The following is a 26,558-nucleotide window of genomic DNA, read 5'->3' as shown; positions in this document are numbered from 1 at the left end:
GGGGGCGGGGCTCCAAGCTTACTTTACTCTGAGTGCGGAAGGGCGGCATTTAGGATTTTTGAGGGGTGGGGCGCTTACAGACTCATGGAGAAAACCTCTCTTCATAAAAAAATGTAAATCCACATGAGAAAAATAAAGAAGGAAGTAACAGCTAACTGCTTAATCACTTGGAGCAGTAGGGAACACGAGGAGGAGCCTCGCTTCGCCGCCTGCTCGAGGTGATGACGTGCACAGCTCGCAGTCGGGGCTACAAAAACAGGGAAAGGCAGTCAAACACAGAGGACTCTCTTAGAGCAGTGCATCCCGGGAAGGATCCCATCACTCCTCCTTCTGTAGCGCTCCGTCTGACGGGCAGTCGTCAAGGCAACAGGGGGCCTCCACCTCCACCCCCTCTGATTGGTTGTCTCTGCTGGCTAAGGCACACGGGATTGGCTGGGCCAAGGCGGTCAGATCCAAGGGCTGGCCGATGGCGGAGGCTGAGCTGCCGTTCAGCTGCTGGGTCGCAACCTCTGGCGTGGAGGCCGCCTCCTCTGAGGGCTTTGGGGGGCTGCTGGATGGGGGCGGTGGCGACGTCTGGAGGACGACAGTCGGACAGAATTTTAACAGAACAGCAGTAGGAAAGGATTTATAACAATCCCAATTTATTCTAGGTTCCAACTTGTGCACATCCTCAACAACCTTTTTTAAATTTATATCTGTGCAACATGATAAGTGTTGAATTTTGGGAATGTCCAGATAGATGTGTCAGGGTCTGCTGCTTGCAGTACAATAAACCCCTCCATCCGAAAGCAGGATGGCAAGTGGGAAGGTGACAGACAAAGAGGTAATTTATAGCTGTGGGCACTATTCATGTAGGAAAATATACAAGATTTAAGAGCTTTGTATACAAGTTGCTACCTGTGTTCTGTTGGTAGGTGCCTTTTTCACTGGCCTTACTTTAGCTGGAATCTCTTTACCCCTCCTGTGATGACGAAACAGAAAGATGTTCAGATCAGATGTGGAACACAACAAATATCAGTGGTCTACTTCAGGGCTCGATCCCACTGGCGTTTCAGACAGACTTCACACAGAATTTATAGAAAAGTAAATCCATGCGGTCAGTTAATTTCTATTCAACACGTTCACACTTTGAACCAGCAGCAGTCTCTCTTTACGTTGTGAACAGCTATTCAAAAGTTAACATTTAGGAATCTATTATTTAAAACATCTTTTCTCTGCTAAAATAATATTTGTAGGAGTGGGTGAAAAACATGTATTAGCTTAAAATCATGATTTTTTTCCTTTCATCCTACTTACTACTAATGATAGAATAAACTTGATTATTAGCTTTGCAAAAAGAAGGTGAAGTATTTTGGCTGACCAGCACAAGCTTCAACCAACGGTCAATGGTCCAAGTTATCAAACGTTTATGCTCAGGCATGAATACACATTTTCATCTTATTTAGGTGTGAATGTGTATTTATGCTTGTAAAACAGACATGTTGGCAAAGTGGAGCAAGAGCAAGAGATGGAAAATAGCTCTGCAATAACTACATTCTCAGACATTATCGGTTTTGATGAAAAGGATCATCATCTTACTCACCCTCTCCCTGCTCCCACCGACACCACCTGCATGTTGAACCCTCCTCTTCCACGGATTGGTTTGTTCCCAGCCCACTGGCCAACAACCATGCCAGCTATCTCCAGTTTCCCTCCCTGAGGGGGGATGGACTGAAGGCCTGAACAAAACAAAGACAAGTGTCTATACTGAGACTTGAAGAAGAAACTGTAGCTGTGTCCCAATTCCATACTATACTAACTGTTTCACTATGTACTACATAATATACCTCAATTTCCTTTATGCACAATGTTGGACATCAACAGCATACATTTTTTGAGAGTTCAAACTGATTCATTTGAGTAACTTTTGTTTTCTAACTTTTCCAGTGTGAACACAATATATACTCAAAAGCTGTTGGATCTGGAGTGTAGTATGTAATTAGGACAAAGCAAGAGTGTCTACATTGATTAAAAGGTTAAAGTATGCCAAAAAAAAAGTATGTGTAGACAAACCAACAGGTTAAAAAATAAATAAAAAATCATCTCTGTACCTGGGAAGGCTCTGGGTCTGTGTTGGGCAGGGTGATGTGGATGATGCATGTGATGATGATGATGATGATGAGGCATGCCCATGGGACGAGGTGGGTAGAGGGGAGGCATGGGGTAGAAAGGGGGCACCATAGCTGGGGGAAGGAAGGCAGGAGGTGGAAGAGGAGGAGGGGGAGGAGGAGGGCGGGACAGGTTGATGCCCTCGAGGATTGCCTGACGCATCTTCTCCACCTTGGACACCAGCTCTTCCTGAAGAGCAGAGAGACAACTGTGACTGAGCCCTTGAGCTACAGAGTTATTGCTGTTAATCCATCTCACACCCTTGGAACATCCGAGCGGGGACACTGAATAGCAGAATTGTGCTGAGCCGTCTCATGGCCCATAAAAGTCGAACGATTTCTTGACTGATCCCTCCTGCGATTTAGCCACCTCAGCATATGTGCAAAGCCGTTTTTGGCTCTCGGCCACTGCAGTCTGTACAGTTACTACTGTACCAAATATAATTTATGGGATAAAAGCAGCGTCACGCTCCAACACCACTGTACCTCCAGGAGTGGACTGAGTGACGGGTCTACTTTAGTTGGTCTTCCTACGTTTGTACTTTTTAGAAAACACGTTTTATATTGTGATATTTACTGAAAAATTACAATATGGCCAACAGCAAATAGGTTATTATTAGTGATGGTAATTTACCTTGGTAAGGCTACTCCAACCAGCTGCCACCATATTTAGTTTTTTGTAGTGAAATGGAGGTTGGGACCCTCAAATGGGTCACGAGATAACTCTGAGGGGCTTGCGAGATTATTAAAAGGTAAGAAAGAAAAGAATCGCTTTTCAAGTTTTGCTTCGATCGGAGTTCTGAGATTATTTTATCTCAATAAGTATTACGGTAAACATTTATTAAAATCAGACAATCTGAGAAATTTAGGAGGTTAAAACAAAGACTTTTGTCTTTAACAAGGGGACGTACATTAATTTGATGGGGTCACATGCCAAAAAAGTAGAGAACAGCTGATATTTTCCACTTCACAAATCACCTGTTCCTCATCCACCACGACACTAGGAATAAATAGAAAACTAACCCAAAGTTCAGCTCAAAGCGGCGCGCTGCATCGTTTGCAGCCAGTTAAAACATTCCAATACTAAATAGTACCATCAATAAGATTTTCCGCCGACGCTTGCTTGCATCACATTCAGCTAAGATACGGTGTAAGATACATATTCATTCAACATTCCAGTAAATATAAGTTTCGCATCATTTTGGAAACTGGCAGATACCAAATATAAAAAGGAGCCAAACTTAATCGGACATTCCTACTGAATACATCACATTCTTACTGCCCTCAAACAGGTAAGGCACTGAAATATTTCATGAACTAACTTTCATTAATGTATAACTTCCACACATCCATCACATCTTCGCCACAGGATAACATACACACCTGACCCTCGCACATGTCCAGCAGGGCGGACCGGTCGCGGCCGGCCCGCGCCAGTTTGCTCTGAAACAGTTTGCCGTCGAAGAAGCCCCAGGGGCAGCAGTGTTCCCATGGCAACGGCTGACCGCACACATCATTGATGAACAGCGCCGTGTCCACGCCGGCCATGAAAAGAGAAGCCAGCTGCACGCCGCGGGAATCCACCTTCTCCACCTAACAGAAAATATACAAATAAATTAGAACATCTTTAAACTTGAGGCCGTTTACAGATACGAGGAGTAGAAAAGATGGAAGAGAAGAGTTTATGAGTCACAAGGTATTGAACACATGAGTTACATGTAGCTTGTAACAGCAAAATCACTTAAATTAGTCAAATGTGCATGACACAAAAGGAACCTGATCAAGAGCCCCTGAAAAATATGAAAACTAGTTATAAAACGATACTTGTTCAAGATTCAAGATATTTGTATTGTCATATGCACAGATAACAGTTACTCCGTACAATGAAAAGCGTATTTTGCTAGGTCCTCCTTACACACAGAATTACAATAAACATCAATAATTAGAATTAAGAATACAAAAAAAAACATTGCTCTTAATGCCAATAGTATAAGAAGATATATACAATAAGGCACAACAATATGACAACAGTATTTCACAATTATGTGCAGAAACATCTGTATTCTGTGGGAAACAAACCCAACCCTGATTGTCCAACAATGAGGAAGTGAGGAGTGGGGTCTCACCTTGAGCTCCTGTAGCTGGTCGGGTTCATAGAGTTGGCTGGAAACAGCCTGAGCTAGAAAGGCATCAAGCTCGTGTCTCTGGAGGATCCTTCCTCCAGGCCACTGCATCATATACCTGAGAGAGAAGGAAAACCACTAACTTGAGGGCAGGAGCACAGAGCTACAGTTACCTGCCACTCTGTATGCAGCAACAACCTTACAAGACTTAGAATTGGAATTGTACCCAATGACATAATGCAACAGTCCATATTCTCATATCAATAGAAGCAATGGTAAGATTGATCAGCGCAATAGTAAATATTACCGCACCGCTCATGAGAAGCAGAACAGTTTAGATTAAAATCTCTGCAGTGAAGATGAACAATGTACTGTAAGAAAAGTATGTATGTAAGAGTACTGATTAGTTTGCATCAATATCACACAGTTAATTAACCAAAATATTTTTCGTCAATGAGGGAACTTTTTTAACAATGACAGAAAATTCGGACGGTAGTCATTTTGACCGACTAGAGGCCTTGGAGCGTCTTTGTCTACGGGTCACAGCGCCGATGCTGCAGAACGAGCGCATACTGCTGGATTTCCTGTCGGTAAAGGGAGTGCTACAGAATCTATAAACCTGTTCTGTATCTTAATGATTAACAAAACACAAACATTTACAGTATAGAGAGCGCCACCGCCGCCTGTGTCAGACAGATACAATAATTTCCCAAACTGTTTTTGAACACTCTTTTATAATTACTCACACTGAACAGACAGCTAGCTGTCCGTGAGGACAAAAAAAAAATAAAAAAAAAATAAAAAATCACAGACTCTGCTTTTAAATACATTTTTAGCTTCTGTCTTCTTATAATAAAAATATTAAAGTGAATTTTTACAACCCTGTCCGTCAAAATGAAGGACAACGAGAATGTTTAACACAACTACTGATACCGCACTCATATTGTGATTTACTGTAAAACCGTTGGACCGTACGTCTAAAACGTCTGGAAAAACGCCAGCCGTGTAGCTTTAGTTTTTTTCTCTCCACCAAGTGGAGTATGAGAACATCCCAATGTATACAACTTTTAAATTAAAGTAGGCGGTCAGTCGACTAATAACTTGTAGTGCAGCTGTAGTGCACGGTGAAAAGAACCGAGCACAAATGTTCAAATATAAATATGCAAAGTAAGTGTTGGACTCTCACTCGGGTGTTCCTGTAAAGCTCACGCTGTATTAAGGAGAACACACATACAGTTTGGGCAACTAAAATAAGCAGTGGTTTAGACCACCATCATACCTGAGCACACAGCACATGAGCAGCAGATGCTGTGGGACCTGTGCTGGGTTGAGGAGGGCTGGGCAGTCAGAGCGTAGGCAGGCCAGGAAAGCCCTGGTTCTCCTGGAGCGGTCCTCACTGGCACGACCCAACCACAACCGCCGCAGGTTGGGGCAGGTCCACTCCCGGAAACACAGGGCCGGGACCAGCTCCGGAGTCAGGGCCGACTTGGCTTTACCGCTGCTCCACTCTTTGACAATCACTGGAGGAACTGTAATGCAGAGGCAAGAGAAGTGGGTTAAAAATGTACATGAATTAGTTTAAAGTAACTGATGCAAGCAATTTAATGATGCAATCAATTAGTTGCCATGATGCTGGTGATTTAGTGCCCGGCTTCTGAGCAGACTGATATATTAACGATGTGATAGTATTCTAATCATGTCGCTTACAAACTCCTCCAAAGCTGCTAACGGTGAGAAACCAGCTATATTGTCTATCAATGTCCTGAAATATAAGTAGTGGTTTAATTCCTTTCTTTCAGCAGATATTCTCAGTGTATTATATTGTTGACTGCTTTGTTAAGTGTGGCTTTGCACCCTAACTTAAGAGAGAACTTACATAAAGCTGTTGCAACAAGCTGCAGACTACTTAACTCAAAGCACAATTCCATTGTTTTCACTCAAATAGCAATTCTAACTCAACCAGTGTTTGGGTCACTGTACTTAGATAGATACTTTCCACCACTGAATATACAGTCCATATACTAAAACAATGTGTCCTCCTTATTCTACTCTCAAGGGCCTACCTTCCAGGGGAGCCCTCTTGCGGAGAGCGAGCCTCTCCAGGCGGCGGTGTGTTTCAGCCAGACTGAAGAGGACGCCGTAGGCATACTGCCTGGCAGCACGGAACAGCAGAGAGGCCGGAGGCAGCTCAGAGTTACACTCATCCTCTATACACACTGGCATCTTCATCTCTCCCTGCAGTGGGTGAAGGGAGGAGTAAGGACAGAGAGATTATAGGGTGGCTCTGACAACATCATTAACTCCATCTCCATTTGTATTACACTTGACAAGATTACTTTTTGCGGAGGCAAATGCAAACACAAAATAACTGATGTAAACAGTTTACCTTGGTCAAAATGTGGTAAATCTGGGGGTACATTAGTCCTCTTCTGTGTCTATGCTCAGCTACACGAAGAACCTCAGCACTGACCTGATATCGGGGGGGGGGGGGGGAAACAGAAAACATGGTGACTTTTCCACATAAGCTAAGCCTGTGTCATTTTGTTTTTAAAATGTGTTTTATTTATTTTGTATCTCTCATCGACACACACCTGAGGCAGAGGGGGTGTGGTTATGTCCATGTGACTGCGTGTCGCCATAGACAGCAGTGACGGAATGTGTGATCCGCTCCCGTTGCCTTGGGAACCGTCTCCAGAGACCGAGCCCACCCTTCCAGCAGGATCCTCCCACCGAGAGGGCTTGTCCGTCAAATGGCTGACAAAGGGTTTATGAGAGCGTTTCATCAAACTGGCCTGGCATTCATCGTGTGCGTTTATACCACATCACCGTTTCTGCAGAGGAAGCACTTCCTCAAAATCATTTTGAGCTGATGAAGCAAGTTTGTGTTCGATTCTTACTTTGTTTCCTTATTTACTATTGCAGCAAAAGGAAATTAGCAGTAGCATAAGGCTCTCAGAAACTTAACACACGTCCCAAGGTGTCCCTATTCAGACATTTACACCTTATTTCTGGAAGACTGAAAAATGCGATTGCCTAAAAATCATGGGACGCCCTGCTCCTCGATCCTCCTCAGTACCTGTAATACCTGAATCTCTAAGGGGTCTTTCACAGCTGTAGTTCGGTAAAAAAAAAAAAGATATATCGTTGCATTTTAGTTCTGGTCTAGTTCCTGTTCACACTGATATCTTACAAACAAACTAAGAGAAGCTTACATAACGTTATACAGGCTGACTTGATTTGACAGTTTTGACGATCATCATTCTGCCTCATCAGCACCCACAAGGGGAAATCATGCAGACTGGCCGAACGTTATAAAGCACTTCAATGCTTCTGATGTGTATATTTATGTTCATAAAGTGCGCATGAACAAGGAATGTTTTTTAACGTCTTTTTTGCTTCGCGTTGAAGGGGAAATTATTATCATACTCATCTGACATGAGAAGAAGCTCAGCAACAACATACATCTTATTTATTCAGTGTTTACTGGTTTATTTTCTTGGTGCATAAGAAATGACAAGAGATATACTTAGTGATCTTAATTAGGCGACACTAAGGCTGCAACTAGTCAATATTTGTTTCTATTAACCGTGAATAAAATGCCTGAATCTTTTTTTATTTTAAGTCCGTCTTGAAGTCAAGGGTGACTTGTTTGGTCCAAAACATTCAGTTTACAAATGCAGCCACCACTGTAATATTATTCTATAGATAGCATAATACTTATGTGTGTGCAGCTTAATCTTTATCTGCAGCTGTGCAGGAATACAGGATTCAAACCGAAAAAATAAAGCTACGAATCTTTAATTATGAGCTTCTCAATGAGCACTTTCTCTACTTTTTACTGTTGTGAAAGGTAAGCGGCCCACATAACATGAAAACAAAGCTCTCCTTGTGATTAGTCAAAACATGCGTTATGTAAAATGCTTTGCTCCAACTAAAATGCCCTTTTCACTTGAACACAATTAGGGAAATAAAGCCCCAACAGTGTAAACATGACTTTCCCGTCTCTGTATCTTACTTTGCGTTGCTGTCGTTGGGTTCATCTCCATCTGATGACGATGAAGGAGACGGAGAGGGAACAGACTGAGTGGTGGTGTGATGATTGGGTAATCGATTTCCCCCCTGAGTGGAATCATATGGAGCCGACCAATCAGAGAAGCCCATCTTCATTGAATCGTTGCAGTCGTGGGATGGTTGCGGCGGGTTCTGGAACAGAGGGGTGGAGCCAGGTCCATATGGAGCATTTTGATAGGGTGGCTTTAACCCCGGAATCTGGGGAGGAGGGAACTGAAGAAAGGAAAATTAATTTAAAAATAGAGAAAAGAAAGAACAAAGGGGAGGGAGGGGGAGACGTCATTTCAGGGGCGTGAACTATTACTGTCCTATTTTATTTCAGATCTAACCAGAAGCATCTAATCAAGGCTGGTGAAAGGATTTGGGGCGGGAAGGGCTGCACCCTCCTCATCTCTCAGCTGTTTCCCCCCTAAATGAGCACACGCCACAAAGGGATTTCAAAGAGGAACAAAACTTAATCCATTCTGCTACATGTAGATTCATGTAGAGACCAGACAACAAATGACACACGCTTAAAAGAGGAACAAAGGATTACAAGCTAAGGAATCTACCTGATTCTTTCCAGGCTGCATAGGTCCCATGTGGCCAGGTGGTCCCCCAAATCCAAACCCAGGTACTAAGTAGAAAAAACAAGGATGCAAATTAACATTTTAATCTCATAAATACATATTTAGTGAGCTAGAAATGATTACATAATGATTATTGGTTCTGTTCTCTAGACTTCTTTACTACTCACAGATGAAAGAGGAGGGCCCCATGTTGGGCGAACGAGGTTTGGAGGCCGCAGAGAAATAATCCACAGCTTTCTTGAATCGCTCCACTTTGTCCTCCATACGAGACTAGAAAGGAAAGAAAGAAAGAAAGACAGCATCATATTGACTGAGCTAGACCAAAAGACTAAAACGTTGGAAAGGCCAGTTGAGGGATGCACACATCTGTTGCGTAGTTATTGTTAAAGGATAAAGAGGTGGTCTGGGGAGTATTTCTAACAAAAAAAATCTAAACTATAATTACTACCTCTTGGTTGTATGCTGTGGCAAGACCAGTGGCATAAAAAAAAAGACAAAAGCAATACTAAAGTCACTAAGTCATCAAGTTACTGTAAAACGGTCATTTATGATGCTTCGACGACATGCTGGGGCTCGGGCTAAAGGACGTCCTGGGGTCGAAAATAATATAATTGGGGGGACATTTATTTGGGACAACATATGAAAGAAAAATACTAATTGAAATAATTTTCAAACCAGCAGTCCAAAGCCCAAAGGGTTTCCAGTGTCTTGTCATATATGACAAAGAAAAGCATCAGATATTCACTTTTGAGATGCTGTAATCACTACATTTTTAGCATGTTTTAAATCGATTAATCATTATCAAAATTTGTGTTCCTTATTTTTGGGTTAATAAACTAATTGATTAATCAACTAATTGTTTCATCAAGTAACATTTGAGCCATATTTAGATTCAACAGGGATAGGGATTTAATAAAATGCTACTGAACTCCAACCCTACTTGCTCAATCATAAACATACTAGAGACCAACACTGCAGCTCTGATGAACTGAAACTAGATAGTCCTGTAAAGCCCATACATATGTATATATGAAGTGTAGTGCAATGCTATGGTTTAACACTAATGTGTGAGGAAGTGCAGATGCTCAGTCAGGGTCTTGTGTCAACAGAGATGACCTATTTAACCATCAGCAACAGTCCTGAATGTACGGTCAGAAATTAAACATGTATATCTTTTTCAATTAATTCAAATTAACCCCAATAAAGAGGTTAACAGAAACGAGTTAGTAATTAGCATTGACAAAGTAGGACATAGCCCACCTGTGACTGTTTGAAGACATCTCTGGCGATGACATCAAGGTTTCCCAGGTCTTTGATGGAGGAGACGTACTCTGAGACGGCCTTGATCACCACCTCACAGGGCGGCAGCACCAACTGGTGAGCTCGCACCTAAAACAGGAACAGTACAAAGGTTTTAATTCACATATACCTGGTTGGGTGGGGAGGAACACAGGGAGAGAGCCTCATGAGGACATTTAACTGTGTTACTTATTTTATTTAACAGAAGAAAACAAAGAGCGTAATACTACTTATTGTACTGCTGTGTTAGTAGATGGATAACCAATTAGACCACAGTTAAAAAAGTCAGTACTGGAAGATTTTGAAAAAGCATTAAGGCCGAACCATTGAACTGACTGGCTCCATTGTTTATGCACACTTAAGTTGATGGTCTGTTATAGACTTTGGCATTGTTCCATCAACAAAGATGATAACAGTACAGATGGCACATGTGCTAAATTATTTGGTATACATTTACAATTAAAATTAGACCTTTAAACCAGACACAATCATTGCAATGTTTAGAATACTGTTTAGTTCTCAATAGTGAGTTAGATTTGGTGATCAAAATGTGCTCTAGCAGCCACATGAAAAAAAACGAAGAGCTAACATTCAGAGAGCTTCACTTCAGGCAGAAGTAGATAAAATGCATCTGATTCTGCTCTTGTCTGGCTCATAGCCGAGTTAAAAATGTAAATCATCTGTTAGGTCTTGACGGAAAAGACAAATTTGCCTCAGTGGATGCAGGCCATTACTCATAATCTGTGAATTATAAAGGAATGGACCAAAGCTTGAAATTGAAATACTCGGCGCTGACAATGTTTTTTGTCTTTTTAACTTACATGTCATGTTCTATTAAACTTAAAAATGATGCAATACTGGTGTCATTGATAAGCAATAACAAACAACAAGGTTTCCAGATATATGTAAATAACAAACGGGAGGCGAGGACTGCAAAGGTAAGCAGTGAAGTGGCGTTTTCTCTGCGCAATGCATTGTTTTCGTAAAAAACTCACACCACAACCTGTTATCACATTTGGACAACAAAGTCAAACTTTTGTCAATTTGAGTACACGGTGACCGTAAACAGTTTCCTTAACCACGTATTAAATAGCATAAATATTATTACAAAATAGTGCAAAGTTTAGACTTCAAACAAATTTCCTGTTTGCAGACGAAGTTTAAAAATATATGTTCTGAAGACAAAAACAAAATCAATAACGTTTTTATTCTGGTATGAAACTGTCTGGATATCATTTATATTGATAAATTAACTATATTTTAAACCAATAACTTCAATGTTAATAAAAGCTGGGATTTCCTAAAGCATTATGCCCCTAAAGCACTTAAAATATTGAATTGCCAAAGACAGTATGTCTATTCTCTCAAAATAATAATAAACGTATAAAACAAGCGAATCAGAAATATAAACCAGCTCCAAGTTTAAGTTCTAGTTTGTATGATGTTGCGGTAAATCAGACCTCATGTCACTATTTGACAAATTCTTTTTTAGTATTGTGTGATTCTTAGAGAAAATATTCTCACAGAGTAAGCTGAGGTTCGCAGAGGACTTTGGACTTACGGTACCTTGAGAGAAGCTAGTGGGTGTTCTGGTCCCAGCAGACTCCAGTGGAAGGCAGCCAGGTCTTCATCAGGCAGAATATGATTTCCTGAGAGACAGAAACTCTTTCAAATGTTTGCTGCGTCAATGAACATGGACAACAGACAAACATGGGCGCCAAAAATACAGCCTACAAGTAGGTGTGTGTGTATTTCAGTGAGAGAAATGTGGGATACGCGTTTGATTCTTGTGTGTGTACGCTCCTTACCCAGCAGAGCAGCAAAGCAGGGCAGGTGCTGTGTCTTCAGCCCGAGCTGCCTAGCGGCCTCAGACAGCAGGTACTGGTGTGTGGTCAGGTTCTTGCCGTTCCAGCTCAGTTTGAGCGCGTGCGATGAGAAATAGGCGGGTACGTTGCAGAGGGCAAATTCTGAATCCTGAGCAATCAGGCCCGCAAATCCAAAGTCCCTGTAGAGAGACAGCACTTCCTGGTGGTGGTCCTCCAAAGTCTGTACAACCTGTGGATGCAGAGTGGACAAACTCAGTCTGCTGTGTCATAGAAAAACAAACTCTAAATTGGGTTTGACACAGTTTATATCCTTCAAGGAGTAACCTGGTTTTGATATTGTTATATTTCAAGTAATGCAGCACAGTAGTTTAGATTTTATATTGATTTGCTCCTCACTTTAACAGAAAATTTATCTGAGTCTTAAAGAAATCGTCTTGAAGAAATCTTTTAAGCAAAAAGGCCAAATTTTACAGTTTCAGCTTCTCTTAGGAGAGGATTTTGAGCTCTTTCAACTTTGCTGAATATTGCTTCATTTTGGACTGTTGGTCGGACAAAACATGTAATATGAAGACGTCCCTTCTGTATAACTTAATACAATTAAAATAGCATCCCTAACAGAGTAAGATTTACCAAAGATGGACTGGCATCTGTGAAACTGATCAGCTACTATGCTAGCAGTCACTGCAATATACTCAATATATGATGAGGACAGAGGTCACAGACGGACAGTTGGGCCGACACTTTCAATACCAACACAATACTTAAGCGCCAAAGCCCTTGTAAAAACACATCTGTTGAAAATCTATGCTGCACCAATCAATTCCAAATCACTGGTGACGATGCAGATACCTGGACCACAGGCAACATCATTGATTAAGAGTACACTCATGCAGAACCCAAATTGGTGGTTTGAGGTGCATGGTTTTGCCAGACAGAGCAAGCAGGAGAGCTTCATGCCAGAATTTGTATGTTAATCTTGTGAAACGACAACAGTGTTAATCAATGTGAAAACTAAATAATTACAATCAGTTAAAAATATATTTAATGAGCTGGGAATCAAATCTCTGTCTTCAAATGAATGCAATATGTGTCAGTGATGGCCATGTTGATGAGGAAACTTTTTCACGACTTGTTCAAATTTCATAATATTTCTTGTGTCACTCTCCAATAATAAAACTGAAACTAATCACCAGTGTTAACGAGAATAATATATGTGCAATAATTCCAAATGGATAGACTAGAAATCTATGCAGTACATGTAAAGCTGGGGACAATAAAGCTTTATAGACAGGAACAGCAATGACTAAAGTAAACATTTAATTCAGGCAGAGATGAGATACTTGAAGTTGTAGAAATAAGACAGTTTCTCAGAATACAGGCAGGAAAAACAATAAAGTACAGATGGGAACTGTGAGTAATGATGTTGTGCACACACAAGAATCATCAGAGTGTATTCTACAGTAATGTGGGTGGGGTTTTCGATTATCTATCCTCTCTCGATACACAATGACAGTGTGTTTTTAATGCTATCATGTAAGCAGATGGAACGTAGATTAAAAGCAAAGAGACAGCCCTTTAAAGTTAAAAGTAGGGAACCATGAAAGGCAATCAGCAGTTTTGCTGCATTTATGGCAGGCCTTGAACATCATTACGAATTGTACCGCTGACAGGCAATGGGGACCTACAGTCTATCCACTCTGCAGTTCTCCACAAAGTATGAAAGGTTCAATGGGTTCATGTTATGTAATATATAGGCTAGCTAGACTAGGTCATGTTGCGCCAATGCACAGATTGGTTTAGCCAGTAGCTGCTGCTTCATATATGCACTGGATACTTCCCTCCACCCAGTAGACCAACACACACACATCCATGATAGCAAAGCAGGACAACTACTTCACAGATAGACATATATGCTCTGCTGGCTAAAAACAGCAAATGCAAAACAGTCCGTTTGAGCTGTATGCGTGTAGAATATTAAACAACATAATTACAGATCGACTCAATTCAGTGGTTAGGGTAGTTGCACTTGCTCCCCAACTGGAAGGAGTTAAAAAAAGGCGCTGGATGATGTAAGCTAGTCAATGGGCGTGTAAAAAGAAAGGGCAAGTGTTAAATGAACAGCACGCCATATGACCACAATAAAACAACTAAAACACAGCCATGATCACACATTGCTCACCCGCACTCGGAAGCGGAACATGGCCAGGCGGACGCAGTGGCTGAGGCAGGCCGGTGGCAGGAACCATGCACGGGGAGGCGGGGTGGCCTTGCTGCCGACGTGGTTGACTATCAGCTGCGCCGTCTGCCGCTGGCCCTGAGCTCGCCGCGCCCACTCGGGCCAGCGCTCCTTTCCCAATGTGCCGTTGAAAACCACGACCAGCTCCAGGCCACCCTGATATAGGCAGGCCTGTGACAGGGCGGCCAGGTAGCCCAGCATGGCGTTCCACTCGCCGCCGCACACCCAGTCCGTCTGGTAGCCGCCGTAGAGGCGTTGCAGGCCGGAGTCAGCGTCGATTAGGATCCTGGCAGGCGGGGGCGGGGGAGGCATGGGCCCGGGGTGATGTGGGTGGTGGTGTGGATGATGGTGGTGAGGGGGCTGGCGGGCCGCGGTACGGGCAAGCTTCAGGAGGTCCACCGGGACCGCGGCCCCGGGACACCGCTTCTCTAAATACTCTTGAAAGCCCTGCACTCCCATGACGGTGTTGTTGAGCCTGTGCGTCTGGCCGGGAGCGGGCTCTGAATACGTTCTGTACGCCGTGTTTGTAATGTGGTGTGGGGCGAGACCGGAGCTAGCTATGCACTTTAGGCAAGCTAACTGGTCTCCGATGTAGTGACTGACTGTACTTTAGTTAACCCTGCAAAACAATCTGTCACCCAGACGAGTGAAATGAGCCACCGTGCACTTGTGTACACGTGTGTCAGTAATCGTTATTCTACTTATTCCGTGATATCGAAATGACAATTTCTCAGTTTTCTGCGTGGGTGCTCAGTTTAGTGTCCATCCCTGTGGATTTTTGGTGAGATGCCAGCAAGGCCAGTGTAGCTACCTACAACCAGAAAAAGTTCAACACATTTCCTGCTCCCATAATTTGGCCTTAACATAACCAGCTTCAAACAGGTAGTTGGCAGCAAATAACGGAAATGCAGCAAGGTGGTTGGATTTTGATGAAAAATGCCAATAAAAGAATTAACCTGCTGATTTGTGCACATGAAAAAGATGCAACACTGCGCATTAGTTAACGTTAGCAACCCACAGGCTGGATGGCCAGTTCGCGGACATGATGTTGAACCGAGCAGCTTGCAAAATCGTTTTTTTTCAGTGTGACAGCTAAAATATTTGACATTTATTCTGTACGATCGTAGGCAAATTTCCGCACATTTGTGTGTGGTAGCTCGTTGGCTCGCGGGTTATCAGAATACCAATTAAAACAAACTAACAAGCTCTGTCCCTGGCTGACTGGCTAGCTGTACTAACATTTGCTAGCTGTGTCGTTAGCTGTTAGCTGCTGGCAGGGTCCCCGGCGTGATTTGACGCGTCAACTCCCGAAGACAAGTCCGGGGCGGACACGACGCGGAATGAGATGGATGTTTGACGAAATAAAAGAAAAGTAACAAAAAGAAAAGAAAAATAAAAGCCCGATGGTGCCTCCCTCGCTTTCTTCCACACTCACGGCTTCATGTTGCAGAGGGGAACATTACTTCCAAGCGACATCAGCCATCTTGCGACTTCCTCGCGGCCCAGTGGAGTGGGAGGGAAGGCGGAGAGAGTGCAGGGAGGAGGCGCGACCGCAGGGTATGCTGGGAAACGTAGTCTAATACGTGTATCACGTCCAACTAGGACATGTATGGTGGGGAACAGAAAAACACTACAACTACCAGAATTAGGATACCGACGGTTGGATGAAGATAAAAAAAGCCGGAGAATAGAATTTCTCCAAGTGGCCCATAACGGATTCAAGAACTAACGTTTTTATTTGTCCGTTACCCGTCTTATTCTGCTCAATCGCATCTTGCACATCAACATGTAGCGTTAGCGTTATATCATCCTATTATAAGACGATCGAACTGCTGTCGTGGTCGGCCAACACTGATGCTATACTGAATACTGAATACAGCAGTGGAAGTATGGGCAATGGAGACCAGTCAATTACAAAATATAACTTTAAATAGCCACTGGGAGAGAAATGACATGAGTGGTGTAACAGGTAGAATGGCGATGTCCCCACAGTTCATGTTAATACTTGTGTGTTTTTGTCGCCTCCCGGTGGCTCAGCACAGTACTCTTGGACGAAGAAAAAAAGTGCACGAAAAAAATGGGGGAACAAACTAACTAACTAGGCCACCGGGGCTTCATGTGTGTGGGTGTGTGTGCCTATGCGTATACGTGCGCGTGTGCGTGAGAGAGAGAAATGGAACGCCCGCGAGAGAGAGAGATTAACGGGGAGCGCGCAGCACGCCCCCGTGTCCTCCATCCATCCCCGGGGAGAGTGGACATGATGGCCCGGTCAGTGTGCTTCCTCTCCGGAATACTGAAGCTCGTGCTCAACCACCGGTTAACCAGGGTAGGAGCGAACTCTGAGGTCACCAGCTGATAGTTAGACAAACTGTTAAACAGACTCTCTGTTTGTTTAGTTTTTTTTTAAGTTATTCGTAGTCGTTTACCGCTGCTAGTTAGTTTGGTGAGCGAAGCTAAGCTGATTAACGGTTGGTTGGCTCCCTGAGCGAGCTTGGTTAATGTCGCTGTCCTTTCAGCACCACTCTGTCAACTTAATGTGAACTGGAAGTCCCTGTAGATTGAGCTAAAATGTACTTATACTTTTGTAGTATTCCTCTTTTTCTGCCAAGCGAGTTAAACCTGTAAATGCATACTTAAACTGCTCCCTGCAGGGTCATGAATTATTCAACCACTATTTCAACAGGTACGCCAGCGACCAGTGATGGATGAAGTATTTAGGCTTTTACTTAATTGAAATGAGCAATACAAAAGTGTAAAAATACTTTATTACAAGTAGAAACCCTGCATTCGTAATCTTATGTAGTAAAAGTATTAGCATCAGAATAGACGTTAAATACAAAAAGTACAAGTAGCCTACTCAATATGCAGAACGGCCTATTTCAGGATAATATATACTATATGTAGATCATAATGAGGGATGTATTACTGTGTTCATCACTAAATTTGTGCATCATTAGTTGATGATACCTTGTATTAATAATCAGAACATGCAAAGTAATTTATTATGGCAAATAAATGTAGTGGAGTGAAAAGTACTATAGGGGTTTCCAAAATGCAGTAGAGTAGAAGTATATAAAGTAGCATAAAACGGAAATACTGTAAAGTACATGCCTTAAAATTACTTAAGTGCAGGATTTTAATAAATGTACTAACATTCCTTCGCTGGCTAATAGTGACTTCTTCTACCACTGAAAAGAACTGAAGAGAAAACAGACTCAAATGAACACTTTTAAAAATACATAACATACATTTGCTGTAGATAAAACGTTTAATTTAGCCTATTACAGAGACAGATAAACAGCATATTTACAGGAGAGACTTATGCCATTTTAAAGATATACCAACAACAACCTAAGTACATGTGTGATGCTTGTTGCATGTTAACAATAAATTCCTATAATTAGATTCAACTTTATTTGATTAAATTCAACTTCAGTGTCATTGCACAGAGTATGAGATGACAAAATGCAGTTTAGCATCCAACCAGAACTGCAAAAAGCAGTAAAGCGCAGAGGAATGTACATATGGACGGTGAATAAATGAAATACAAATAAAACTATATAGAATAAACAGTAACGGGTAGATAGATAAAACCACAGATGTGTCATCTTCTCTGCAAATAACCAACTTTTCTCTTTATTCTCAGGTTTATGGTGCAGCTACATGTAATCAGAGACACAAGTCCACTTACACTGTGAGTTGTTCAGGATACAAAAATGCATTCAAAAAGGAGCTCAAGCAACACACACCCTGTTTACCTTATGACCTTCCAAACCTGATAACCCCGCCGCCTTGAGGGATTCAACTTGTCTTTACTGCACGTCCACAGGAGTGGCAACATTGTTTTGTACCATCAATGCCACCAGAAAGCTGCTGGTCAGCTTGTTTCTCCCCCCTCCTCTTTGTCCTATTAACCTCCCTGTTTTCTCTCCTCCGTTCTGAATCCCTCCTTCCTCAATCCACCCACACCAGATCATAGTGAGTATGGCTTCTTATGACACGCACACAGACGTGTAGCATATGTCTTATTAGAACTAATCAGAATTGCTAAAGGATTACAAGCTTGTGTCTTTGTAATAGAGTAGAGTCTTCACAGTAGTTTTGTAGGGGATGCATCTCCTGGGTTGTATAGAGAGGGGTTTGAATTTCTGTGTTTGTGTTTGTGCGTGCATTACAGCCTCCACCAGCGCGGTATGGAGGCAGGCACACTGTGACTCTGATTCCCGGTGATGGCATCGGACCAGAGCTGGCCAACCATGTGTCTGAACTATTTCGGTGAGAATTCACACATACATTCAATGTTTGAATTAAGTAAGTAACTAGACTCATACTGTTCGGTCACCGCATGACTCAGCTCTGACATATTAAAGTGATTTTCATCTGTTCTCTATTATGAGGTTCTGCTGTGTGCCAGTGGACTTTGAGGTTGTCAACGTGGATTCATCCATGGACTCAGAAGATGACATCGATAATGCCATAATGGCTATCAGACGCAATGGAGTTGCACTAAAAGGTTTGTTTTTTATATGAAACATGTCTGTACAAGGGCCTCGGAAATCTGTCAATGTTCATCTAAGTAAAAAAAATATCATATTCACAATGTATATAATATACACTCAGTCGCTAATTCATTAGGCCCAGCTAGCTAAACATACTGCAGTCTAATATAACAGGCAACAAATCCTAGGATGGTGTTTGTGGTGCTGTTGAATTGTGTTGCCTCATACAGAGGACTGTTTTCGTTCTTTACCACCCCTTGTGATACTAACAGGATCGACAAAATAATATAAACCCCGGTCAATATATTTCCAAGATTTAAAATGATTCAGTTGAATCAAAACCTCTCTAAATCAGTAAACAAATATATCAACCTGCTGGTGGCGCTAGAGAAAAGCTCACAGGATCACGAAAGTGATTAGGTTTCATTCCCCGGGGAACATGATTGTATGTATTAAATTTCATTGCAATCCACTAAATAGTTGTTCAGATTTTTTAGTCTGAACCGTTTTATTTATGTCATCGCTAGACCAACACTGAGAGTGACACGAAAGATTTAAAGAAAATGATGTTTAATCATGATATATTGAATATATTGCAGATGACAAGAAAGAAAACATCTTTTGGGCATGAGTATTTATTTACAAACAGTCAAGATTAGTAAATGCTAAAAAGCTTGATTAGAATTTCAGCATTTGTAAATTGAAGAGTCCAGACATTCTGCTATATAGAGTGTGTTTATGTCTCTATTTTAGTTGTCATATTTTAGATGCAACTTTGTTTGTTCATCCAGGTAATATTGAGACCAACCACAACTTGCCACCATCCTACAAGTCTAGGAACAACCTGCTACGGTAAGTTTTTAATTTTTATTAATTTCTGTCTCTCTATCCATCTAATCCATCCTTCTCTTTGGTTGTCTTCACCTCATCCTCTCTCTGCAGCACCACTCTGGATCTTTATGCCAATGTGATGCACTGCCAGTCTCTGCCAGGAGTGAGGACACGCCACAGAAACATCGACATCATGATCATCAGGGAGAACACAGAGGGAGAGTACAGCAGCCTGGAGCACGAGGTGCGTGTTCATAATCGCTTTGTTGCTGAAATACACAAATCATAACAAATCCAGACTCCATGCATCTCTGTCTCTCTGTCTCCCTGCAGAATGTACCAGGCGTTGTTGAATGTCTGAAGATTATCACCAAGACCAAATCTTTGCGCATCGCTGATTACGCATTCAGAACTGCTCGGGCCAAAGGACGCCAACGAGTCACTGCTGTACACAAAGCTAATATCATGTCAGTTTCTCACGGCTCAAAGGCCCCGACTCTCCCTGTTTTTATTCATCTTTCTCTATAAAACACGTCATACATCTTAATGTGTGTTTGTTTGTTGGAGCAGGAAGTTGGCTGACGGCCTCTTCCTGGAGTGCTGTGAAGAGGTTGCGAGTGGTTACCCTGAAATCATCTTTGACAGCATGATTGTGGACAACACGACCATGCAGGTAGCTACGGCATTTCTACCCACTGTTGCACAGCTCATCACATTATGCAGTGTTTATATCATAACCATCAATCATGTTTAGTCCCTCACATTTCTGTCGCTGTATTAAATCTGAAGGCTAACATTGAATCATGTTTAAAAATACCAAAAGTTTCTACAGTCGCATGACACATTAAGTTGCATTTTACTTAGGAGCCCAGTCCCATGCAAACTTCTTGAAGTAAAAATGTAACAGTATTTGGAGATAATGTTTGATTTGTGGGTGTTAGCTGGTTTCCAGGCCCCAGCAGTTCGATGTGATGCTCATGCCCAATCTGTATGGCAACGTCGTGAGCAATGTGTGTGCTGGGCTCGTTGGTGGAGCAGGCCTGGTGCCTGGAGCAAACTATGGAGAGGACTACGCCGTGTTTGAGACGGTGAGAGGATTTACATCAAACAAGAGGGAAAGGGACGATTAAGAGAGTAAAAAAGGCCAAGAGAAAAATACAGAGACACTTGCTTGGCTACGAGGGCAGCACACCGACCTGGAAACACAACACGAACATACCACTTTATGAAGCTGATATGGCAACGTGTTAGCAAATGGTTAAACATCCAGCAGAAACAGAACATCTCACTAGCATTCATTTGGAGTTGTGTTTATGACCACCTGCTGCATATAAGTCCAATAGTCACTCTCCTTTAAGTTCTGTTTTGGTCTTCACCGACTCCTGAGAGGAATATCTGGCTTTTAAGCTGCTAAATGCTCCACTATGTCCACCAGCTAGTCTCTTAGGGGCCGATCACACCGGACGCGACTTTTAAAAGTACAGTCGCTCTTAAAACGCCTTGGCAAAAACCCGTGGAGCGGGCCTGCTTGCGCAACCGGGCGATACACACTGACATTGATGAGCTGTGCGACTTCTAAGTTGAGAATATTTCAACTTTTAGGTGCGTCGAAAAAACACCAGAAAAACGCAAAGCGCAGCATTTAAAAAGCTCACACGCATAAAGGCGCGCCGTACCATAGGAAAACAATGGTTTTGCTAGCGATGCGTTTTTGAGAGTCGCGTCTGGTGTGATCGGCCCCTTACTGTGTCTGTCTGTAATTTGGTGCTGGGCAGGTAGTGTACAATGGGTTTATCAGTTTTGGTGCAGCTGGAAACGACTCAATGAGGTGAAAGAGAACCAAAGCAGGCATGTTTAAATAAATAAAAATATTGTAAATAGTCAGATGTTAAAGCTGCTACATCCTTACATCTTCTTCCATCTAAATATTCAACATGTTCTTGTATGTGCAGGGCACCAGGCACACCGGGAAGAGCATTGCGAACAGCAACACAGCCAACCCCACGGCCATGCTGCTGGCCTCCTGCCTGCTGCTGGATCACCTGAAGCTCCATGCCTACGCCAGCATGATCCGCAGAGCCATCCTCTCCACCGTCTCTGAGACTCGGGTACAATCACATCCCACACGTCAACATCTGACTGATGGCAAGTTACCCAAAAAATTGAGAATATTCTGCTCACATTGTTTTGTCATCCCCTTCGACCTCCAGCTGCACACTGCTGACCTGGGAGGCCAAGGCTCCACCTCAGATGTGGTCCAGTCCGTCATGGATGCTGTTCAGAGCACCGGGCCCCAGACAATGAGCATCTAGAACAAACACACATTAATGTGTGAATTCTCTCACACTTCCAAGTGTGTACAATAGTGTGCCTCTCTTTAGTAGTCCTTCTATGCAATTTCATATTAACAATAGCAAGTTTTCGGATCGTAATACTGACATGAAATGTAATGGTTTTTATCTTAGTAGAGTTTCTTCACCTCCCGGCTGTTTTTTAAGTTATTTGGGCACTTTGTTTGCGTCTATACTTTACCAGAACCGAACATCATACTGTTTATTGTACACAATACTACACCTGTTTTCTGTAACACCCAAACCGTTTCATGTTTGTAAGTTGGTTTCATGTATTAATTATAATGTTGTTCTTCATGCATTTAATTTATTTTCAACAAAACACTGTCCGAAACACCAACGTCTTACTACTGAATGTATTGGCCCCTTTATAAAGTTAGTAAAGCTGATAAAATCTATGTCCCCGTAGTTTGTTTTCAGAATTGTCTGTGCTAATACAAACATATATTAACACATGCAGCATTGGCTGGTCTAGGCCACAGGGAGGCCACATTGTCTTGTGTAATTCCTACATTCAGTTTGTTGTGACTGAGTGAAATGTTTTAGGGTTTGTAGTTGGACTAGTTGTGCTTCACAAAAGTTCCACAATGTGACGGCTAAGACTGATGAAATATTTACCCGCCTTTCAAAATCAGTTAATGCAGTTATTCAAGTTTAGCAATTCAAATATAAATAACTCAAATGCAGTTTCTAGTGACATATTTCTGCTCATACTTCTAGGTTATTGTTAAAGGTTCTAAATTCATAGCCAATCTCACATTGCAAGCAAGTTGTGTTTTTCTAATGCACTGGAAGAGTCCTCCCTCCTCTCACACCCATTGGATACGTGTGGCCCTATTCTTTATGAAATAAAAAAAAATGTAACTCCCTCACAAACACTTGCTTCTAAGTCATGCCACTCTTCCCTGCAATATGTCTGTCTGATATCCCAAGGTGTCAGCCATTACCTCCCTCTTTTCTGCTGTGCAACATCCACTCTCTCCCTCACAGGTGTCAATGATCCGCTGTGCTGTAAAGGAGCAGTCTGCTGTTTTTCATTGGCTGGCTGCTACAACTTTGACTTACTGTTTGGTTCACTCTTGTTTCTACCAGCTGAGGAACACTGCTAAATTCAGGCCCTTTCTTTTGCCAAGTCTCTCATTGGAATTAAGATCCGTGGGCACTGTGGACAAAGCAGCTCAAGACCTATTTATTTAGAATTCCTTTTGTTTCTTCCATGCTGGCTTGATATCTATCTGTGAAGCACTTTGTGACATCTGCTCTTCAAAGGTGCTATATAAATAAACCTATTATTAGTAGTAGTAGTAGTAGTTGTTGTAGTAGCGGTAGTAGTAATAGTTATATCAAGCAAAAGTTATGGATACTTCTTGAACAAAAAGAAGAAAATAAATAAAAACAACAAAAATGTAAGAGTTGACCAAGTTGGATTGCCCCATATAGGCAGATACAAAATATAAATCTTAAATTTAATTTATTTTTAAATACCATGGGAGTTTATTGTAATACAATTCAAATGAAGGTATTCTGCAATGTCTGTTAATCCGCTGCTGAAAAGGACAACAACAACACATTAATTCATATATATTTTCTGTACAATGCTCGGGAAATACATCTCTACTTGAGTTAAAGCCCACCGATGGAGCTTTAATATCTTCATAATATCAATATCAAATATCAAAATATGAAAAGAAACAGCTCAAGCTCCAGCAGCCTCTTGTGTGAGTGTGTGTTCATGTTTCTGTGTGTATGTTTACAGTCGCCCGGCGGGCCCCTCAATAATTAGAGGCTCCTCCCAATGAGGGAGCAATTGGGGAAGCCAACAGATTACTGCAGAAAGAGAGGTGGAATGCAGGAGACACAGGGGGGAGGACAAACCAGGGAGCAGGGGTGAGAAAAGGACAACTCTCTTGTTGCTGCCTTCTCATTTCTCTCCATGAACCTATATCATCTGTCACAACATCTGACGCCTTCTCTCCTCCCTCTCTATCGGTTGCTTAAAAATCACACGTATCAATTGAATGTTTTTATGAAAGGTCTTTGATCCTTCTGGGAGGCTAATAACAGAAATCTCATTTGATCTGATGGTACACGGACCTTGTGTGCCCTTCTGTCCTGCACTGAATGTGGATCAAAGTAGGGCCAACAGCAACGTGGTTTATATCTAGACAATCAGCAGGAAATTACATTAATTCAGCGCTGCAGCCTGGGCATCATGTCCTTTGATCAACCCACCGCTTTCCACTAGAGAACCCCCTCATCATTTCACGCATGCTTTAAATACAACAGAGGTGAGGAGCGGGAGGGCTGTGTTAAAAGAAGAGGGAGGAAGAAGGGAGGAGACGGGGAGACAGGAGTCAGCAGCGTGAGTTGCCAGAAGTCACCCTCGGAGTAATAAGCAAGAGACAAACACAGCATGGATGCGGTTATTGTGTGCAACAGCAGATCAGGTTGTCCTGGATCCTACAGATGCTTCATGGGACGCTGAGGACGAGGTGAGTGAGTCTTCTATGTTTGCTTGTACTTCCTCCTCTCTCTCTGTTTTCTGCAGAAATTAAAATTGGCACATTGTTACTTTTAATGAGGCTGTAAAGGTCACAGGTAGGTGTTTAATTTTGTGTTTAGTGTGAGAATTCATCTGTTAAAGTTGAAAAGATCATTTCTGATCTGAAGAAAATGCTCGGAGGATTGATTTGAGCTTTTTGTTTCGTGAAACGAAAAATAAGTATTAGACAGCAGGTGTCCAGTGCTCTAATTGGATTAACTAGCCAAACGATGTCAACAAACTCGGCACACCAGAGTCTGACCATCAGCTTTATGGGATGAAGTAGATTCTGTATTAAGCACCTGCATACTGTTTTTAAGTGTTATCCCCCGGCTGCATGGACAACTATAAAAGTAATAAGTTTCATAACTTCAAACTCAAATATCTACACTCTATAGGTGGCACTAAAATATTGTATTCCAACTATTTTCAAAGGAAATGTATGATTACACATTTACAGGTTTGACATTTTGTAAACAACAGGCTAATGATTCTATTTTATTGTTTTACAAAACAGTGTTCATACATGTTTTACTACTGTACTGTGTCTATAATTCACACTGGAAAGCTTGTTTTGTGTAAATGAGAATGATATGGTCAGCAGCTTTCCTTAGTATTCAGATTTGTACTTCTACTTAAGTAAAACTACCAATACAACAATGTAAACAAATATATATAAAAAGTAAAGTCCTCCATTCGGAAAGTGCATCATAATTATCAGCAAAATTAACATAAAGTATCAAAAGTAAAAGTAGTCACACTGCAGAAACCTTTCCAAATAAATGTATTCAAATTTGTATTCATATTTCTTTAATTTCTTCAATCTTTGCTTTTTTGGGTGGAAATATTTGATGATTCAACCTTTAAGCCTCAAACACATTGTTTAAAATGAATCCATGTGAAAAGTTAAGAGGGGAATGTCTCTTTGGTGGAACTCAACTAAAAACTCAAAGTCACCTGAAACAACATTGGAGTCCACAATTCTGTATTTTTATGAATGTGTCACAGAAGCCAGTGAGGAATTTCTGTTTTAATCTGCGATCACGTGTTTAATTTGACAATCGTATCCACTTGTCTCTCACAAAATTACATTTCCATACAATTAGACTGCACTATATTTTCCCCAGGATTACAACAGTTTGAGACGGTTTAAAAACACAAGATTAACGTTGTAAATGAAACAAAAGTGCTACAAAACTACTTTATTCGGATTAGTAAAATAAAACATAATGCTTTGGCTTAAAATGACTACAAAAGTGAAACAAAACGAAAACGCAAGACAGGTACTTGATTCACAGGAGCCACAAACAGCGTTGTCCTGTGGGAAAGCCTTGTATTCTTTGACCTATTCATCATCCAACCTCTCTGTGCCCTCTGCGTATTTGAAACATATTTGTGATAAATCAAAAGCAAACGTAATCCACGACAAAATACATCTCCCTCAAAATATAATTCAGAATGCAGTTTCATTGTATGGTAACGCAATTCTTTAGGAGACTGTCTTATCATATGTAACTGTAAACTGTACTGAAGAAAAGCACGTTATTTTATTTGTCTTTGCACTTTCTCTTTTTGGGGTTTTGTAGAACGTGCAGATTTTTTAGAAACCCCTTACTGACAGTTTCTGTGTTAAAGTTAATCACTGGAGATTTGTCAAACAACTGTGATCTTATTAAAGCCTGCACATTTGACCTCAGTAAATAGTCCTAGATAAGGGGCCCTCTCTGCATGCCTCTGCGATTGTGTGAGTGTGTGTGTGTGTGTGTGTGTGTGTGTGTGTGTGTGTGTGTGTGTGTGTGTGTGTGTGTGTGTGTGTGTGTGTGTGTGCATGTGTTGAACTGTAACAGTGTATGAAAGCGCTGCTGTAAACATGTTTCACTTCTCATTGTTTTAAAATGAATGTGCTCGTGCATGCTTGACCCCTATTAACCTCTGTGTGTGTGTGTTTATGGGATGTTGCGGAGGTCAGATAATATCGACGTGGCGCCATCTTTGACCACAAACAAACAGCTATACACATACAGAGTGAACTGATTACTATAAACAAACTGTGAACTGAACAAC

General features: G+C 41.7%; 2 protein-coding genes across 2 annotated transcripts; one reads left to right on the top strand and one right to left on the bottom strand.

Moving 5' to 3' along the window:
* Positions 1-318: 318 nt before the first annotated feature.
* fam120c (family with sequence similarity 120 member C) lies at positions 319-14,730 on the bottom strand (the record flags this gene model as incomplete). The annotated part of the gene is made up of 17 exons (XM_079226309.1): positions 319-573; positions 898-961; positions 1,583-1,718; positions 2,091-2,337; positions 3,531-3,740; positions 4,274-4,388; positions 5,550-5,799; positions 6,334-6,505; positions 6,657-6,740; positions 6,862-7,024; positions 8,286-8,554; positions 8,893-8,957; positions 9,078-9,180; positions 10,171-10,299; positions 11,776-11,858; positions 12,018-12,264; positions 14,215-14,730. The coding sequence occupies 17 exons, from the start codon at positions 14,728-14,730 to the stop codon at positions 319-321; spliced, it is 3,108 nt and encodes a 1,035-aa protein (XP_079082435.1).
* A 3,972-nt stretch (positions 14,731-18,702) lies between these two features.
* LOC306743098 (isocitrate dehydrogenase [NAD] subunit gamma, mitochondrial-like) lies at positions 18,703-21,913 on the top strand (the record flags this gene model as incomplete). Its single annotated transcript, XM_079225580.1, has 8 exons — positions 18,703-18,784; positions 19,562-19,622; positions 19,713-19,845; positions 19,935-20,068; positions 20,172-20,274; positions 20,543-20,689; positions 21,554-21,709; positions 21,812-21,913. The coding sequence occupies exons 1-8, from the start codon at positions 18,718-18,720 to the stop codon at positions 21,911-21,913; spliced, it is 903 nt and encodes a 300-aa protein (XP_079081706.1). The 5' UTR covers positions 18,703-18,717.
* Positions 21,914-26,558: the final 4,645 nt, after the last annotated feature.

Source organism: Taurulus bubalis, assembly GCF_910589615.1.
Source record: "Taurulus bubalis genome assembly, chromosome: 11".
In the NCBI taxonomy this organism is placed as follows: domain Eukaryota; kingdom Metazoa; phylum Chordata; class Actinopteri; order Perciformes; family Cottidae; genus Taurulus; species Taurulus bubalis.
Note: the sequence above shows the minus strand (reverse complement) of the source record. Positions and strands in the feature narration are given on the sequence as shown.